The sequence below is a fragment of the Phaenicophaeus curvirostris genome, chromosome 1, assembly GCF_032191515.1.
Source record: "Phaenicophaeus curvirostris isolate KB17595 chromosome 1, BPBGC_Pcur_1.0, whole genome shotgun sequence".
In the NCBI taxonomy this organism is placed as follows: Eukaryota; Metazoa; Chordata; class Aves; order Cuculiformes; family Cuculidae; genus Phaenicophaeus; species Phaenicophaeus curvirostris.
The window spans coordinates 51424753-51443739 of record NC_091392.1 but is presented as its reverse complement, the minus strand read 5'-3'; the positions used below and the strand labels follow the sequence as shown (position 1 = coordinate 51443739).

General features: G+C 35.9%; 2 protein-coding genes across 2 annotated transcripts in view; one reads left to right on the top strand and one right to left on the bottom strand.

The window, feature by feature from the left end:
- The window catches only part of PAWR (pro-apoptotic WT1 regulator), a 75883-nt gene extending 68900 nt beyond the window's left edge, over window positions 1–6983 (top strand). The window contains exon 6 of the mRNA XM_069858189.1: window positions 3897–6983. Within this exon, the coding sequence (XP_069714290.1) occupies window positions 3897–3983 (87 nt within the window). The 3' untranslated portion in view covers window positions 3984–6983. The remainder of the gene's footprint in view (window positions 1–3896) is intronic.
- Window positions 1–18987, bottom strand: part of RPS16 (ribosomal protein S16) — a 383184-nt gene that overhangs the window by 280577 nt on the left and 83620 nt on the right. The window lies entirely within an intron of this gene.

The window sequence follows — 18987 nt, the reverse complement described above, 5'->3', positions numbered from 1 at the left end:
ATCAGAAGGGAATTGAGTGTAGGATGTTTTTTGTATTTGTGTAACTTTTCGAAAGGCCTGTCAATAACTACTTTTTTTCCAGGCGTCATGATCAAGTTCCCTCCTTAAGTTGTGTGTTATTGGAATTCCTGAATTTCTTCTTGCTGTAAGTGTTATAGCAGCAAGAGTTCTTTATTGCCAACTCTTTCCAAATTCAGTGCATAGCATACCAGGAAATAATTAAGTTGAGGATTTAACAGTTTTCTCAATGAGTTGTTACCCCAGACTTTTGTTAGACAAAGTAATTATAAATATAATTTCATTTTAATCAGCTTTTAGTTAGTAATAATAGTTTAGATGGTCTCAGAAAGATTTAAGAGTAGGTACTTTATATTCTGACACACATTCTCATATTTTTGTTGTTGGTCGTCAGGCAGAAGACTCAGGCTAGCATCACTCAGGCAAGGTGTGTAGGCAGGAGAAAAGGGTGTAGAAGGTTGCGACATGCTTGGGCATGGGACAGGATGAGGAGCTTTAAAGTCAATAGAAGATGCTGGTTTTAACAAGTCCCAGTTTTAAGGGCAGACTGGAAGTCTTTCACAGAATGGATTACTGACCTCATCCTGCACTTCCTGGTTGAGATGCACAACATGGATGTTTTAGGGAAATATGCTTCTACTGGTCTAGTCCCGACACTCCCATAAAAATTCAGAAAGTAAATTTAGAACTGCTTTGGGTCAATCCATGAAAGAAGGGAGACAATAACTCTGTGTGCATAGGGGGAGACTTTCATTTTCACTATTAATTTGTAGCAAAAGAGGACAACAAAAATTTGCAAATTGATCTAGAGGACTGAAGTAGCTGAGGTTATTCTGAAACATATATCTTTTGGGTTTTTTTCCTATAAAGGCAGTTGGAAAGTAATTTGTAGGATAAATGAAGTATTGTCCGATTTGGAGAGTTTTCCATTTTAATTGGGGAATTGGTCCTTATGCTCTTCCTCCATCCAGCAAAGAAGCTGTCGCATCTAAGCTGATGACCTCATTACAGTCAACACAAGTGTTCATTCCTTCTGCATAATGGATGGCAAAGCTACTTAATACTGCTGGTCTCACCTGACTTCCTGACTCAGAGGTCAGAAAGAACAAATCAAAAGAACCTAAATAACTGAAAGCTTGTGATTTAGGACCATGATTGTTTGTAAGGTTTGCTGTTCCAAAAACATTGGTTTGGGTTCTTTTTCCTGCTACATTTGAAGTATGATGTCCTAAATTAAATACATCGAGTGTCTGACTAGGAACTGTCTTTAAACACTTGCAGTGAAGTCAAGCAGTGCCTGTGCCTTGCCTGTGTTGAAGTAAGATGGCAATTTGTTTGTTGTGTGGAAATAAAACATAGAGCAGGATATAGTTCTTTCAAACCCCTCTTTGTTATAAAATGACTAGCATGGTACAATTCAATGCAATACACAAAGCCAATTTATTGGTGTTTTACAAGTAGCCTCTCAAATGCAGAAGAGAATGTTTTTTTTTTTTTTTAATCCATGGAATCAGCATTTATATGGCTATAACATTATCTGTTAGCTTAATTGCAGTGGAGATAATTTATGTTGCCATCCCTTGGGCTTTTCTTAACAATGAAATGGCTGCCTTTTAACTTTATGACCAGCATAGTAATTTGTCTTGTTACAAAAGTTTGAACTCATGCATCAATTGATGCTTCCATTTAAACAGATACAGTTTTACTTTCTTTTTATATAGCTCTTGGATTTACGATTGCTTCTATATTGACTATCCATGTGGATTTAGAAAGAGAAAAGGTTTAGAATTAAGAATAGCCACAGAAATACTGCATCATTCCTATGAGAGAAGGTTATGGAGGTTAATAGGGAAACTATATTTGCCCAAGGTTTATTATCACAGCAGAGATCGTGAGAGCCAGGATGTGATATCCCTCTGTTCTTCATGGAACATTATTCTATACACCTGGCACCAGAATTGGATGCTTTGCATGGAAGAACAGTTGTGATCATCAGGCTTCTGCTGAGATAAAAAGATGTCCTGAGGACTAAGCTTTACTTAGCGAGCTTATGCAGATGTCTTTAAAAAAAAAGTTTGCTGATAAGCAGCCCAAATAGGGGTCTCTAAATTTGACCATCTATGCATTCATAGTATCCCATCATCTTTTCTGTTCATTGAAGTATGCAGTTATTGTATGTTAAGTTGCACAGGCAAGGAAAGGATTTCATGTCAAAGAGCCTAAATAACTTCCTAAAATGCCATTTTATTGCATAATTTTCTGACTACTCAGTCCTTATATTTAAAGAAATGCTGTTTTTAGAGGTTTCAGTCAGTTCATAACCATGGATGTATCCTTGGCAAAGATCTTGTGGTACAACTGAAAAGCTGTTTTTCCAAGAAACATGAAAATTTCTTGGCAGACATCTCATTTTAAGTAAATATACTTATTTATTGTAACAATGTATTTTCGCTGAGATCAGTCATTACATCACAAAGGTACTTAAGGAAAGTGAGCTGCATTTATATTGAGAAACAGAAAAAGCTTTCTGCCATAAATGGCATTCTTTTACTCCAGTACATTAGCCGCTAAAAGTATGTTTGCCATGTTTTTTTGTAAGAAAGGGGTAATTGCTTCATAAAAACCTCAAAAGTCTAAAGGGAAAGGAATCTCAAGACATTTAAATATTTATAGGCTAAGTTCAGCTGTCAGCTAGTTTATGCTTGGTCATTTCTGACCTCACTAAGATGTCATTGTAGTGAAATGTGTGTTTGTAGAAAGCATTTCAGTGAGGATTTACAATCCAGTTAGTGTCAGCTGTGTAATTATTGGTTCCTTTGGGATGTGAAATCCAAGCTTTCCTACTATTGCATCTTTTTTTGACTAAGAAGCATAAATTAGTGTTGAAATTTTGAGTTTTGAATAAGAAACTTTTAAATTGCAGACTGGCAAAAACCACCTACATCTCTAGGTCCGCTGTTTCTGTAGATAGTTTAAACTGCAATAGTTACTTTTCCTGGCTCATATTTAAGAATCTCTTGCTTGTAATTAACTTTGGGATGTTATTTTGCATTTTAGACATTTAAAATTTTTTAAATTTTTTTTTGAGTAAATTACAAGTGTTTTAAACAGAAGAGTTTTATGTAAGCTTTAATTGAAGCGACTGACAGCTAGCTTAAGAAGTGCAAACATAGTATTGTATATACTTAACTAAAAAAATACCATTTTATTGAAAGAGAGTTGTCCCTTCCATCTGATTATTGATCTGAACTGCACAAAAGAGAAAACAAAATGTGTTTCTTACAGTTAGATAGTAAACTGTGCTTCTAGTGGCTATCCGTCAAAACTTCCCATGTTTAAATATTTAGGTCACTTATGTCTGTTATATTGGAGTAGTCAGATGCTTTTCCTGGATGTCAATCATACTGTGATGTAGCATTACTTCTGTGAGGCAAAGAGGAATTTTTGCTAGCAATTTCTTGATTCCACATTAAAAAAAAAAAAAATTGTGACGGTATTGCAGTATGGATTTTGGCTTGACAAACTGAAGAGGCTTTTAAAAAATCATTATACCAATTAAACATAACATTTCTAGCATGCACTTCTGGAATGACCCCACTAAAAAGAAATGAGCAAATAGGCTCTATATGTCAAACAATGCTTAACAACTTAAAGGAACAATTATATATTTCCCTTTGAAGGTGCTTGTACGTGGGAATACAATATTAAGTTACCTTTGGAAGAAGGCTGGTTTAACAGTTTTAAGGGAAATACTGTGACACTAATGCTTCCCAACCCCAGCTTCTTAATTTCAGAGCTAAGATGCTAAATTCCTGCTGCTACTAATTGAGAGTTTTTATTTTCCTGAGAAATGTTTATTTTTCTTTTTCCTTTTACAGGACCTAGATGATATAGAAGATGAAAATGAACAGTTGAAACAAGAAAATAAAACCCTCTTAAAAGTTGTTGGACAGCTGACAAGGTAGAAGATTCAAGCCTCAATGAGGAAAGATTTAAAAACTACTGATTGAACATTAAGGTCAATATACAACTACTTCCTGTGTTGCAATATGTTATAATAACTGTCTTTATATTTATTGTTAGAAAACCAGATGAATGTTTTATTTTCATAGTACTTTCTTCTTCATTCAATGAAATGGCATCAAATTTGGGGCATATTTTTAGGTTTCTTTTCACAAAAGAATTATTTTTGACATATTTCAAAATACGAAGTTAAAAGATATTTGGGGTTTGTATCTTCAGATTACATCTGGATAAATTACAGTAATTTAAAATTCATAGCACCAAGATCACTTTCAGTCCACATGGGTGTATATTTTGAGATGAATGGAAGCAATACATATAGGCTTTGTTTACACAGATCCCAAATATATATTTTGGGAAGTATTTCCTTTTTTGTTTATAAACAGCTGTAAAGTGGATGCCTTATTTTTGATGTATAACATTTTGCAGATTGATTACTTGCTCTAGAATTCTTGTATACTGAGGTTTTTTTACTATATCTGAAAGGCTGATAATAGTAGAGAGTAGAATTTTTTTTTTTTTTTTGTATAACAGTATTCTGGCAGGAGGGGGAGGTTTTATTAATTAAAAAAACCCAAACAAACAAAATCACCCAAAACCCAATAAATCACCTGTTGTATCAGCATTAATGAGTTCTTAGAATCATATTGAAGTTGTGCACTGCAGTTTATTTTAAAGCTTTTGCTTTAGCAGTGAAATGCAAGTTTGCTTTCAGGCAGTAAGTTTGTTTGCTATGGTGAGAATTCATACAAAGCCTGGAGCTTTCATTCTAGCAAAGATACTGTTGCGATGCTCTTCTACTTAAAGACGTCATCTTAAAATTTGTAGAGATTGTAACCAATATGGGTTTTTTTGATGTTTTCATTTTTTTAAGCTGAGTGAAAATTTTTCTGCATAACAAAGCAGAGAGGCATACAGGTGATTCATGCCTTTTTGAAGCATCAGGTGGTTTTAAAGGAGCTTTTATCCTTGATTTTAAACTAACAACATGTTTAAAAAGTGCCTGTTTAGGTGTTACATTCCAGTTCTGACTGTGTACTACTTCCTTTATAACCTGACAGTAGGCAAAATTTTCATTTGACTTTAACCACAGACCTTAGTTAACAATTTTCTTCTTAAAATTCTTATTAGACTGATACTACATGTACTTTATTTCATCTTAGTTCAGCACGTTTTTCATTCTTAATAAGAATAAATGTATGTCACTTGAGTCGGGACATTAGAAATGAAAACATTTCAGAGTCCAGGCTTTTTTCTTCACAGTTTTGAAGTTTGGTGTCAGAAAGTTGCATGCATATGTTTTTTGTTACTTTAAAATTTAAACACAACTTTGATATATAATAACGATCACCTTTTCGATTTGCCAATTGTTTTAATAATGTGTATTTAATGACTATAAGAGTTTCTTAAATTTCAAATCCAGGTATTATTGTTAGGCCTTGGATTGATTTGGATATAGAGTAGGTTATTCTCCTTTTGTGTATTCTAATGAGGAGGAGGAACTTCTCAAAGCTTTGAAATATTTTTCAATACATTTATGTTCCAGAATGCCTTGATGTTTTCCTTCATAATGAATGAGTTCCCATGGGACACTATTTAAAACCTTTTAATGATATGGGGGGCTTGTATAGGCCCTCTGAACTATGATATACACCAATGAATATTGCTTTTAATATTATTCAAACAGTAAGAAGTCCCTTAATTTATCAGTTTCATTAAATAAAAATTCAAAGTACAAAAAGAAATAGTTGAGCTGTATGCCTTCTGAATAAACATGAAACTTCACTGTAAGAACATCTGATTTCCTTCTCTGTGTACTAGGTAAGAAATACACATAGCAATTTATGGCATGGGATGTCAAATATGTTGAAGCAACATTAAGGAGTTAATGCAGAATACACAGATATAAATACAAAGCTGTAAGTGAGATATTTCATGAACTGTATTTCGCAGACCTTTTAAACCAAAGAAAACAACAAAGAACGTAAAAAGTCTTACTTGTCTTCATATTACCTCTTCTTGGTTTGTATGTGTGTTGACTAAAACTCAACAGCAGCAATGCCAAAATTAGATTTTTTTTTTTTTCAACTTGGACATTCAGCAGACAAGATTGTTTGGCAGAAGTACTTCTTATACCATATCTTGAAGAGGTACTGGCAAGGGAAGTTTCCAAATATTTGAAACCAGTTATGCTTCAGGCAGCACATTTGAACAAAGGAGCTGTTGGGAACTCAGTTAAAGTACCTCAGGACGTGATTGTTGTTGTATATTATTATGCAAATGTCAAGCTCTTCGTGGTTAAAAAGTCCCACAAATTGTATCTTGAAGCATAATGCTTCTGCTGACAGTTTGGAAGATGTAGATGGCTTTTTGGAAAAAAGTAATGTCAATAACAATTCATTATCAAGTACATTATCAGGCTCTTGCGAGAAATTAGTAGATTCTAGGAAAAAATGATGTATCACATAGAATGTTAATAATTGTTTAGTCACTACTTGCCATTAATGTTTTCTTTCAGTAGAGTACCCTTATAGTCAAGCTAGAACATAGAATATGTTTTTGTCCTAGGCATTAAATTAGCTACCTTACCAGCAGTTCACTAACCCATGTCCATGACCTCACCAATCCAACAGCTTGATCGTTCTCAGTTGTGTGATTTAAAAGCAGAGAGACTGCTGTATGTGGGAACCCACCTCACTTGGGAAAGCTATATCATTTCTGCATCTGGATTTTTAACATACCTATGCTGAATTAATTTACTATGGCTTTTAAAGGGGCAGATGGTGGTGGTGGTGATGGTGTTAGTATGCAATATTAATTGTATGAGTAAATCTCTTGGAGATTTCTGAACTTCTGTGTCTCAAAATTTGTACCAAAAGGCTTAAGTCTGGCACCTGTGGTTCTGGGTTACTTGGGTCATCTAGGACATCTCAACAGAACAGTATTCCCACTGATAAAGGAAATAAGATGATTTTTTTTCTAAGATACTTCAATAATGTACAGCACATTTTACGTTATCAAAACAGGCATTATTATACTCCTCTTATGGTCACATACTGTTGTATAGAAAACATACTACATCCAGAGCTGAAGGTTAAAGTTGTGCAGAAGCATTAGGTTGGTACGAAAATAATGGCCATTTTTGTAACTGTAAACTGTGACGTTTATTTTGGAATAAACTTTTATTTAACTGTGTTCATATTGCATACCATTTTAAAGCGTGACATTTGCTCTACTTATTTGTGCTAATGGTTTTGTTCATGCTAAGGGTTTTGTTTCCGCTGTTTACTCTTTATTACATTACATTGTCAAATTCAAGATTAAAAAACCCAAATTTGAGCAATGTTGTTTTATGAGTTCAAAAGGGGACGTAAAGCAAAGGAAAATGCTAGTGAGGTCAATGAAGCACTTGGTCACAGGACCATCAATGAACATACATGTTGACATTGATTTCAAAAAACCTCGTAATGGAAACGAGAGCCTTGAAGATGAGGAGGGTTGCACGTAATCCTTCTGTGATAGATGACGACCAATTGAGAGCTACTGTTGAAGAAGGCCCACACAAAACAACTCAAAAGGTTGCAGAACTAAGACCATTCTTCTCTGTGACAATGCCAGACGGCATGCCTTGCAAATAACTTGGTAGAAGCTGTATGAACTGGGCTATGAAATCCTACCTCACCCAGCTTACTCAACAGACCTCTCTCCCACCGATTACCACATTTTCAAGCATCTTGACAACTTCCTTCAAGAGAAAGTTTTCTACAACCAAGCAGCAACTCAAAATACCTTTGAAGAAGTCATTAGTTCCAGAATTCTTTGCCACCAGAATAGACAGACTTGTTTCTTGTTGGCAAAAATACATAGATTCTATTGGTTCTTGTCTCAATTAATGAATTTTATTCTAAGCTGAGATATACTGCTTTAAATCTGATGGTTAAAAAACAGCAATTATTTTTGCACCAACCTAATATTTTTATCATTGATAACTATGCACAAATGTTTGTGGGATTTATTTCCTTAGGAGGAAGTTGAACCACACATAAATGTTGGTGATTTTTACAAGGAAATTAAAAAATTATTAATTTTTCATTTTTTAAAATGGCCATGTTTAAGTTCAGTGTTACTTCATGCATATATTTACTGAAAGAGTACATTCTGTATTTGCAAATGAGTGGGTTTTTTCTGTCTTTAAAGCAAAATTTTTCTTGGTTAATTACATATTTGTATTTACTCATTTGGAGTGTTAGATTGACTCTGAATTTGAGAGGTAGGATGGGAAAAGAGGGTGCCAAGAAATATATCAATGAATTCCAAAGTAGGAAGTGTAACCTAATGATTGGGCTTTTAAATTCAGCCGTTCTGAAAATAAGCTGTGGAAAAATTTGTGATTGGCATAAGCACTACAAAAGATATAGGGTGTTTAGTTCATTTGAAACAAATTACTAACCTACATCAAAGGTCTTTTCAACTTGTCTGCTGTTGTTACAGCTTGGAAATTCGCTACCATAAGAAAGACCAAAAGGAATACTGGAGATCAAATTAGTTTTTAATGTTTTGCTAGGACAGTTGAGTCACACTGACCCCAGTTCTTATAAGATTTTCTGCAAGTTCTTTATGGCTATTTCTAGCTTGAGCTGAAACAAATCAGTGTTAGTAGCCAAGAGGAAATATATTTATTGGGCAATGAGTGCATGACTAGTAACTATGGATGTCATTAATGTATGACTGAGTGTCAGTAGATCTGAGGCTCAGATCCTTTGTGAAATGTTAGTTGAGTAGGTCAATTTGCATCAGTATTAATGATCATAAACCTCCAACATTTCTAATAAGAAACAGCTATTTTATTTCAAGAAATTACCATTGCAAGCCATGACTTAAAAACACAATACAATTAAAAAGCTTGTGCTGGTAGCTGCTGAGACTAAGGAGCTAAGAATTATACTTTAAAGTTTTTATTGAAATGAAACAAATGCATTCTGGATCTTTTAGTTTAATTTGATATAGAGATTTACTACAAATCTGTTCCAGGCTAGTATTTCTAGAAGCTTTTATGCTTCTATTAAGTATTTCTTTTGGACTGCTTAAATATATCCAGGACAACAAGGACTTTGTCATGTATTCTAGTAGCATTCATGATCTTCCAAGTATGCTGACTTACTGTAGCAAACCTCCATCTACCATTTCTCCTTGTACTATAGCAGATGTACATTGTTAATTTTGCTTTTTTCCTGGATTTCTGGTGTAACTGTTCCTGTTCAGGGCCACTTGTAATTTTTCTGTTCTGGAAAAATTGTGGTAGCTGTTTTCCTCTGAAAATGGTCTCAATCATAATGCGGATTCATTTTTTTTTAAAAAAATATCCATTTAATGCATTTAAAATGTTGAAGCATCATTTAGTTATAAATAACTAAATATCCATTTCGGTTTTGAACATTGACTAGTTGTGATATTTGATATCAGATTAAAAATTATATTGAGATTCTTACTATTGCAGGTAAAAAATGTGTTTAATCTAACATTGAAGACTGTGTGCCTTTGTCCAAATAAAACAAAATTATTTTAAATCAAGGCTGACTACTTATTGTGTTTAAAGGAGAATGAATAGTCTGAATAAAATTCTGGTTGGATTTGTTACTCATGCTGGGAAGCTCCCAACCTGAAGTGCTTACTTTTAGATTCACTTCTTCAAGAGCTCATGTGTTTGCGCACACACAAGATAGAAATCTGCGTATTTCCATCGTACTAATTTTCTACTTTGGGAATGTAGTGAGTATTCTTCCATCAGTTAGATGGAACTGACCTTTTCCCATACTTCAGTGTCGAAGTATGTCCTTTTCCAGGAAAAGATAATGAAGAACGTTACACAAATGAAGGTAATTGACTTCACAATAGATTTAATATCTGTAATTGCTGTAAGAATACATATTCTGTTCTTCTACAGAGGGAGAATTAGTAAAGACAAGCTGCTTTTTATTTATTGCTGTGGACTACATATAAAAATAACAAGTGGATCATACATGATCACCCCAGAGTTAAAAACTATATCACAGTTTATCATGAAGTTTGTAATATTGTTCTTAAAAAAACAACTTGGAACATAAATATCATAGGAAACCTTGCATTCAACACCGTGGTTATTTTATGGATAAGACTTTATGAACATTTGCATTTACTGTTTGCATTTAAACTGTTTGCATTTAAACTGTTTGGTGCTTTTGGTTTATGATTATTGCTCCCACCATTGACTTCCTTTGTGAAAGCCCAATGGCCTTTGGATTTTGTTTTAAAATACAAAAATGTGCCCTTCCTCAGTTTTTGCCTTTGATGTTTTAGGTTTTTTAGTCTCATTGGGAAATTTTAGCTCCAGATACCGAAGTGCTTGTTCTTGTGCTCCTCCTTTAGTCACTGGACTTGCCATACACTATCTACCTGCTATTAGCACTTGCTATGTTTTACCTGCAGATGTGCTATTTTTTCTCTCATAACTAATCTCCTCCATTCTGTCTTGTCATTGTGGTATCTTCTTGTTCCCTTGTTCTGCTTGTTCTTCAAGTGCTGTCTATGAAGTGTAACAATGTCCATAAAACTAGTATTTGCTGGACATTTTCCTTTCTTAAACAGAGCTCAAGTATTTGTATGAGGAAATTTTCTCATTTGGTGAACAGTTACACTGTGGATTATTCTGCTGCTAGAAGTTGCTCTGAGGCAGCAAGGATTTACCAAGGTTTTAAGAGGGACTGATTATTGTTGTAGATATTGAAATGATCCAATCCTCTAGTTATTCCATAAAATATTCTGTTAGTCTCCAACTGTTCAAAATGAAAAGGAAGCCTTGTAGGAATATCACATGTAGGAGTGAGGTTGATGTATGGAAAGCGTTTGAGAAGGAGTCAACAGCAGGGATATCCTTCTAGTGTGAATCTAACAGTCCCAGTTAGCACACCTCTCTATGGAGGCTGGTGGTTTTCTACCTACATCAATGGATTTGCCACTGAGACATTGTGGAAACCAACACTTACATTTCATGTGCCATTCCATGGGCAGGAAGGTCTAATTACACAGCCAGTAGCCATGGTCTCTTAATAATATCACAGTAGGGATTTATGTTTAAGCAAAATTGACTAGTGATTTCTGGATTTGCTCAAGACATTTGAAGTAATATTAAACATTAGACATGTTTCAATATTTTATTAGGAAATGGGTAGAGTCTTTTATATTAGATCAAAAGATAGCATTTCATTTTCCTAGGCAAAGCCAAGTCCCCTAGGCCTTCTCTTGAAGTGAAAGTTGCTGCTTCAAGAGAAGACTTTTTAATCTTAATAACTTTAAATGGGGTCATTTTATAGACTGATGAGGGGGCTCACCTCAACAAGCACAAAACCTTCAGGCCTTCTTTCAACAAGCACTTGAAGTTAAATGTTTTAACATTAAGGAAAAGTTTTAGGAGCAGATTTTAGGGTTAAGCGCTTTAAGATCAAAAGCAGTCAAAAGTGCTTGTTTTCTTCATTGAAGAAAATCTGTTGAGACAGACAACCCAGCAGTGTTTCTGAGAGACTGCCTTGGGTAGTCATTGATGGGCTTCTCGGGCCACAATCATCTCTGCATACCAATGTCCTACAAGTACCTTACTATAGCAAAGAATGACAGCTGAGTTCTAGAAATATCTGACTTGTGTTATCTATTAGTTTGAGCTTAACTGTGCAAAATATGAGCAGTGATTAGTGATGGATTGTAGTGGATGTTGCTAGTGGTGACATAGTAAAAGTGAAATTCTCATTTTAAGTTGTTGTTTAGACGTTCATCAAGAAATGTGTGATGCTGATTGCGGAGAGATTAAACATTAGCAATAGTAGTGTAAGTTTTAGAATCTTTGAAGTGAGCTGTGCTAGCTTTGATGTCTTTAATTAATGCATTTGACTTGTAGGTGTTTGTTATGTGTTAAAGCTCTGTTAGAGATAACAAAACGTAAAAGCCTTATCTACCCTGCAGAGATAATAATCCAAGTCCATGTGGATTTTAAATCAATACGCTGAAAGTTTTTAAGAATATTACATAACATAGGTGTCAAACTTTATTTTGGGACCTGGAATTTCTTTAATAAGGGAGGTAATGGAAACATGCATATTTGGTGCTAGTGCTCTGCCTTTTTTCTAGTGAATAGAAATGCTGCTGAAGATGAAGAGGTTGTATAACTGATCTTCTAATTGTTGACTTCTTTAGGTGTTAAGGCTAATAAAATCCATGCTTTCTGAAATAGCAAAAGGATGCACTTAGAGTTTGGTGACAGCAAAAATGAGAACTTAATCTCTGCTTAGTCTTTTAGGGTGGGAATTTGAGCAGTTTTTATAGGTTTCCCTTGATAAAATGACCTGAAGATATTCAGGTATTACAGACTCATTCAATGAGCTGTTGTGTAATCTCATGTAAGAATGCAGCGTTAACTCTTGTCTTTTCTTTGTACCAGGATATATTTCCAAGAACTTAAAGCATAATTTAAAAGAGAAACAGTGTTTTTGCATCGCACAAGACTATATTTCAGAGCACTGTAGCTTAAACAGTTCTCATCTTGACACATTCTCTATTAATATTTATCTCTGGAAATCAGATTTTGTAGACTAAGAGCCTATGGAATGAAATCTTTGTTTTCCTGTCTCTCAGAAATGTTAATCTGTGCTTTCGCCTGAAGGCTTGTTACAACAATGATGCATTTTAGAGTTTAAGATTTTGATTGCAACAGTGTTAAGTGTGGTTACAGCCAGCTACCAAATATATTTAATGGGTGGGGACAATAAAACCATTGAAGCTTTGCAAGTTGAGACTCTAGAAAAAACTCTCATATTTCTCTGTGAAGCAATTATATAGAAAATGCTAATTGTTCCCAACTGAATCAATCCTTCCATTTAACTGCGTCTGCTCGCTATAGTTTGTAATAAAATATCCCTTAAAAACACTTCAATTTTCTTGTTCTGGCTTTGTATGAGCAACATTCAAAAAAGATTGGCCGCTTTCAATTTTCACTTTCCAGTTTCTAGGATGATTGAAGATGGTTGAAAGCAGGGAGAAAATTAGGAGAAAATGTAAGGGTTGAGGCTGTGCAGGGTTGAATATTAGGGAGAAGAATAGGGTGAAAAATAGCTAGGTTTCCTCCAGCATTTTTTTCACATAGTTATCAACAAGGAAAGGATTAAAAGCTGAATTTATTTTATAAAGAGCTAAAAATGGTTCTGGTTATCACTACAATATAGTGGTTTTACGAGAAATATGTGATCTCAGTCCTTCATTTCCTCACCTTTACAACAATACTTAAAAATGAAAAAAGAGGTGACTTTCCACCCTTCAAGAAGTCTAAATAACTTTAAAATCACGGCTTTGATCGTATCTTTCCTAGACCATGCTAGGCTGTAGATGAGTAGGCAGAAATTCCATACATCCCTTTCCAAATATTACCTAATTTGTGGTACTACTGCAGTAAATTAGTATGTTTGATGTTTTGGGGGGAATGTGTAGGGCTAACCTGAGGCATTCAGGTGTCTGCAGAAATATGATAGAGTGGGTTTTTGGGATATGGCGGGGAGCCCCTTGCTAAAGCGCCAGGATCATATGGAGGACTTCTAGTTTGCTTGCATCTGAGAGCCCTCTTGCTGCATCCTGTGGATTTGAGTATAACAAAGTCGTCAACTGCTGAGAGATTTATGAAAGAAAAAAGTGACAACTGCCTTTGCAATATACTAGATATATGTATGCAAGTGTTACGGAACAAAATAAATTTAAAAGTGCATTGAATATAATGTTACTGAGCAAAACCATTTAGTGCATTTTAATGTAATTCACTGTGCCTGTCTAAAGTGGTGGTGCATGTATGAATTTTTATAAATACTTAGAATAACTACAAAAATACGCATGCTTACAAGATTAGAGTGATATTTTATGTAACTGAAGCATGTTTTCAGGTGCTTCATTTACACCCATTTAAATAGCTGTACTTTGAAGAAGTTAACTGGTTTGTTATAGGAAATGCTAAACAGAATTAGCAGTTTGCTGCTGGTGTAATGATCCATAATATTTTAATATTAAAAATTTTAATCCAAAACCTAATGGCTTGAAAGTCATGTTCCTGAAAGAGCTGCAATGATAATGAACTATATTATAAGTAATAGCTAAGACTATTTAAAAATGAGATAAAAGAAAACAATTTTTTTATGTTTTCCTACTTATAGTAACATTCATTACTCACTTTCTCAACTTTATATATTTCACTGAGATCTCGTATGTGTATTTTTGGTTGATTTGCTTGGCAGAAGGAGAAGGGTAATTTTCTGGGTACACTCAGTTGTAAAAGCCCAGAACTGGATAAGGATCTCAGGAAAGCTTCTTATTTTGAGTGAAGTAGGTGATGCAGCCCCGTAAGCACGTTCTTCTTTCAGGTTCCTTTTAAGCAGTTGTCAGCAGTCTCCATTCGGAAGGGAGGCTACTCTCTCCACTCCTCTCTAAGTAGGAATCACATCCTTTTTATGTGGCAACCTGTCCTTTGCGTTCACGTAGGTTTTTGAATGCTGTTAACATTGCAGCTGAGGCAGCTGAGAGCAGGAAGACTTTTACTGGCTTTCATATGTGGGAGCATATTTTCATGTTTGGAATGTGTTCCTGGCAATACTAGTGTAATTTACTTCACCAGTGGAAGAAAGTGGATTGCTATTTGGGATTTGTAATAAAAAGTGGAAATGCTCGCTTATTCAGAAGCAGCAGTGACTGCCAGGTATTCACAGGGCTGCCTGTGTAACACAGAGCAATATGCCATTCTGAATTTTGGTCATAGAGATCCACAACAAGGTGGTAAATTCAGTGTTGGCTCAGATGAGGGGTCAAAGAAGTATCCAAACTAGAAACTAAACTCCTGTAGTCAAGAGACCAATGTATTACTGTCTATTCTGCAGACGGATGAAGATGCAGACTCATCAAATGTTTGCTTTGGTGCTTCAGACTAATCTATAGATAAATACAGACTCGAACTTTTTGGGTCTGTCACTTCATTATCCTTTCATCTTCCAGCGCTGAATTATTTCTTATGAGACTTCAAACAAAGGCAAGTAGATCTCGTTTGACTACTTGAGGATTCTACAGTAGAAGAGTGTGATTGTCCTTTTGCTTGGTTTCATTTTCTTCTATTATCTCTTGTCTTACTGCTACCTCTTGAGATTTTTAGTGCTTAAGCTGAAATATAATTTACATTCTAAATCTAAGGAAGGTTATCCTTGCAGATTACTACTAGCAGATTGACTCCACAATTGGAGCGTTCTGTGTATTTTACTCGATTTTTATTTCAATGGAAGCAAACCCACTTAGCTGAAGGGTCCGGGAAATATCTATCAATGCTGCCAGATACTCATATATGAATCTATTAGCAATCTTTTCTGACCCTGTGCTGCAGTCAGAGCTGTATGATTACAGAAAGTAAATAACTAAAGTACCTATGCAGGGAGCAAGAGTTATAGGTAAGCAGTTTCTATTTTTTCTGTTTTTTTCCTGTCTCAGGCTGTGCACTAAATGATATACTATGCTGTCCACTAAGCTGCTGCAGCTAGACAGCTGATCCAACATATTTCAGGGTAGTATCATTAACTGAATGCTGATATGAAAACCCACTGGACAGGATGAATCAGCTTCCATTTATTTGCAAATTGGCAAAATGTCATGTTCCTCCTCTGCTCTTCCTCTATGAAATTTTTACCCATCTTTCCCACTGCTCTTTTGCAAATAACAGTGTGTCTTGATACTGAGAAAAAAGAAGATTTTAGAGCAAACCGTCTACTGATTCATCAGCTGCCTTGTTTAGCACTGAGGCAGAGAGGCACAGGATGCTGTTTATTAGGCGCTGGCATTAAGGAGAATTTTCCTCCTTGTAACTGGGCAAGATGCCATATCTCCTCACCAAAGAGATTGAAACAAAACATATTTTTCTTCGTAATTATGCAAGAATTAAAATAATAAACTCTTTTGAGATCTTGGCAAACATAACTTGGTATTTTAATTAATTTTAATCACCTTTGAAGAAAAGTAGTAATTAAATCACTTTGAATAAAGCATCCAAATTTGAAATAATGGGCGGAACTTCTTTCCTCCAGTTTGTCCCCTGTATAACATCGTTGTTTATCTTGTTAAGCATTCTTGGCACTTGCAAGGAGAAATAAAATGGTGCTTAAGAAATCAGATCTCTATAAAACAGCCCAGTGAGTACAGAATATAACTATATATTAGACCTTGTTATATATTGGACATTTTTCCAAAACAGGAAAGGAAACACAAAGTTCCAAGTGAGTCATGTTTTGCCTGAGTGAGTTGCAAAGACTGAATACATGTGTACTGCTACACTTCTTACTAACACGGCTCTATGATCTGAAGCACAGGATGGGAAGCTGCAAGGCCAGGGCAAGCAAGCCGCTGCTTCAAATTCAGTGTCATACGGCGGGGGGGAAAAGACTGAGTGTGTTATATAGCCTTTTATCTTTCCCCTAACTATACTTTTTATGATGCTCGGCTTCGCTGTCAGTCTGCTACAGTATTTTTTGTTTGTGTGTGTCACAGTGAGAATTTAGGGTGTGTCAGGAAACGGCAAAGGTCAGGCTGGGTGGCAGGTAGGGATTGAGGCACAGGTAAGTACACCTGCAAGGAGTATATTTGTACAAGATGATATTTGGCTTGGGAGGGGAAAAGAAAGTGCTGTTTGGTTGATACGTTGGCATGGAAATAGTTACCACAGTAGGTAGGCTGTGCTGAACCTGTGGTGAATACTATTATTTAAAAATAAGTCCTCATGCCTACTGATTTTGGTTTTCCTTTTATTTCTTTAGTGCAATAGAGAGCAATAGTTGTGGGATGCAGAGGAAGTAGAAAGGGACAGAAGAGGGATCAGTATGTAAAAGAACAGGATGTTGCAAAAAGGCTCTATGACAAAATGGGCACGGTAGGTCAAATGCAAGAGGAGGGTGGCTGGAGTCCTCCTGTCAGCAGACAGCCTGTCCCAGCGCTCAGCAAAATAATAGCAGTCAACCAGAAAGGCATCCAGTCAACTTAGGAAGGCATCCAGACTATGGGCTGTGAAAGGTGAGAACTGGGAGTTCCTTCCTTTTTAGACAGATAAGCTTTTAAAGGTCACTGCTTCTGTCAGTTTTCAACTGATAAAAAATTGATATGCTCTCATTAAGTCTATATGATCTTTAGTAAACATCACAGTACAAGGCTTAAAACTTACTTACAAATTTTCAGATGTATTTTTGAAAGTGTATTTGAAACATGTAATTTTTGACGTTGTCTCAGTGGTACACAATAGAAGGAGAAATGAGAAAGCATCCACGGGCGAGGAAGACAGCAGAAGCAGTAGGAAATTCAGAGCAGCGGCTGTGAGGGTGTGTGCATTGTGTACTGTTAGGTCTTTCCTTGAAATTACCATGTGGGAGAGCCTCTGACAGTGGCTGACGGCAAGGTTGGTTTGGTGGTGCTGCACAGAATTCTAGGAGTTTGCAAACCCTGCAAGAACCAGCCAAAATTTAGAAGACAGTTAGTGAAGAGATAATGGAATGGCTGTAATAGGACTTTCTTCATTGAATAAAAGGGGAATTTGACTATGAGCAGCCATAGTAAGGACAGATGGGAAAGGACAACTCTGCAGGGACAACTGTCCATGGGAAGCCATCACAGCTAGAGTTAGGCTTAGGATCCTGCTTATGGTCAGGGCTAGGGTTAGAGTTGTCCTTGCAGAGAACCGGCTGGGGAGGATTGTCCTGGAGCCAGGGCAGAGTGCTTCAAACTCTACGGACTGGTGCTCCTAGCAGTACTAACTCGTTCCTTTGAATCACGGGGAAGTAAGAGCAGGGTCTGTGAGAGAAGCTAAAGAACAGCATAGGATAATCTTAGTGTGGAGCAGTATCTGTGCTCCGTGACAAAAAAGCCCCTAAGCAACTAGCATCTAGTCCTTCAAAAAGATCCTTTTAAAGGAGGAAGAATTGCTATTATGTCATTCACAGCACCAGGTGCATTTGAAGGGTGTGGAGCTTACCTTTCTCATCTCATCTGCTGTAGAAGAATTCCGATTTTATCTAAAAGGAATTTTTTTTTTTTTTTTTTAATAAAGGGAAGTGATCTGCTAGTGTCAGGTTTGCCACAGGAGCTCAGCTGGGATTTTCTGGTTTACAACTCATGTTTAGTATTCAAGAGAACTAACGTTTGAACTATCTGGACACTACAAACAATTCTCATTCCTTCCCTATTCATCCAACTAGGGTAAAATGGTAGCAAAAGGATTTGGAATAGTTATTTCTTAGAGCAGGAGACATGGGCTTGATGATCATTGTTAAGTCTGTGGTTAAATGGGTTTTCTTGTTACTGGAGTGCTGGCTGTTTTGGAAAACATGCCCAGAACTCTGGATGGCCATTCTAGAATCTGGTTTTAATATATTTCTAAATTAGGAATTAAAAACAGATGCAACATGAGATTAATTAGTCTCGATGTACTTTCCCTTGTCACAATGCAGTCCTCCTGTGGGAGCTGTATGCCAGAAAGCAAGGAGTAGGGCAGTCTCACCACAAGTAATTTCGTTGTACAAAAGCAAAAACTAATTCCCAAGTTTCCTCCCAAATATAACCACGTTAAACAGAGAATCTGTACAGGATTGCATAACTACTTCTGCAGCAATTACAGAAAATGCCTAACTGGAAAAGCAACAGGAGGAAAGCATCTGTGTTTCTAGCTTGTCTGCCTGTAAGATTTTCTTCCCTTTTCTGTTAATTTAATACAGATGCAACTGTACAATCTATTTTTCTCTCCAGTGTATTTTTTTTCTCATTTGCTGTTTCTCTTCCTAAGTGAAATGAGCAGAGTCAGCTTGACAGAACTAGCCAGCTTTCTGTAGACTAAAGGCATGTGATTTGTGGCCTGTAATTGGGAAA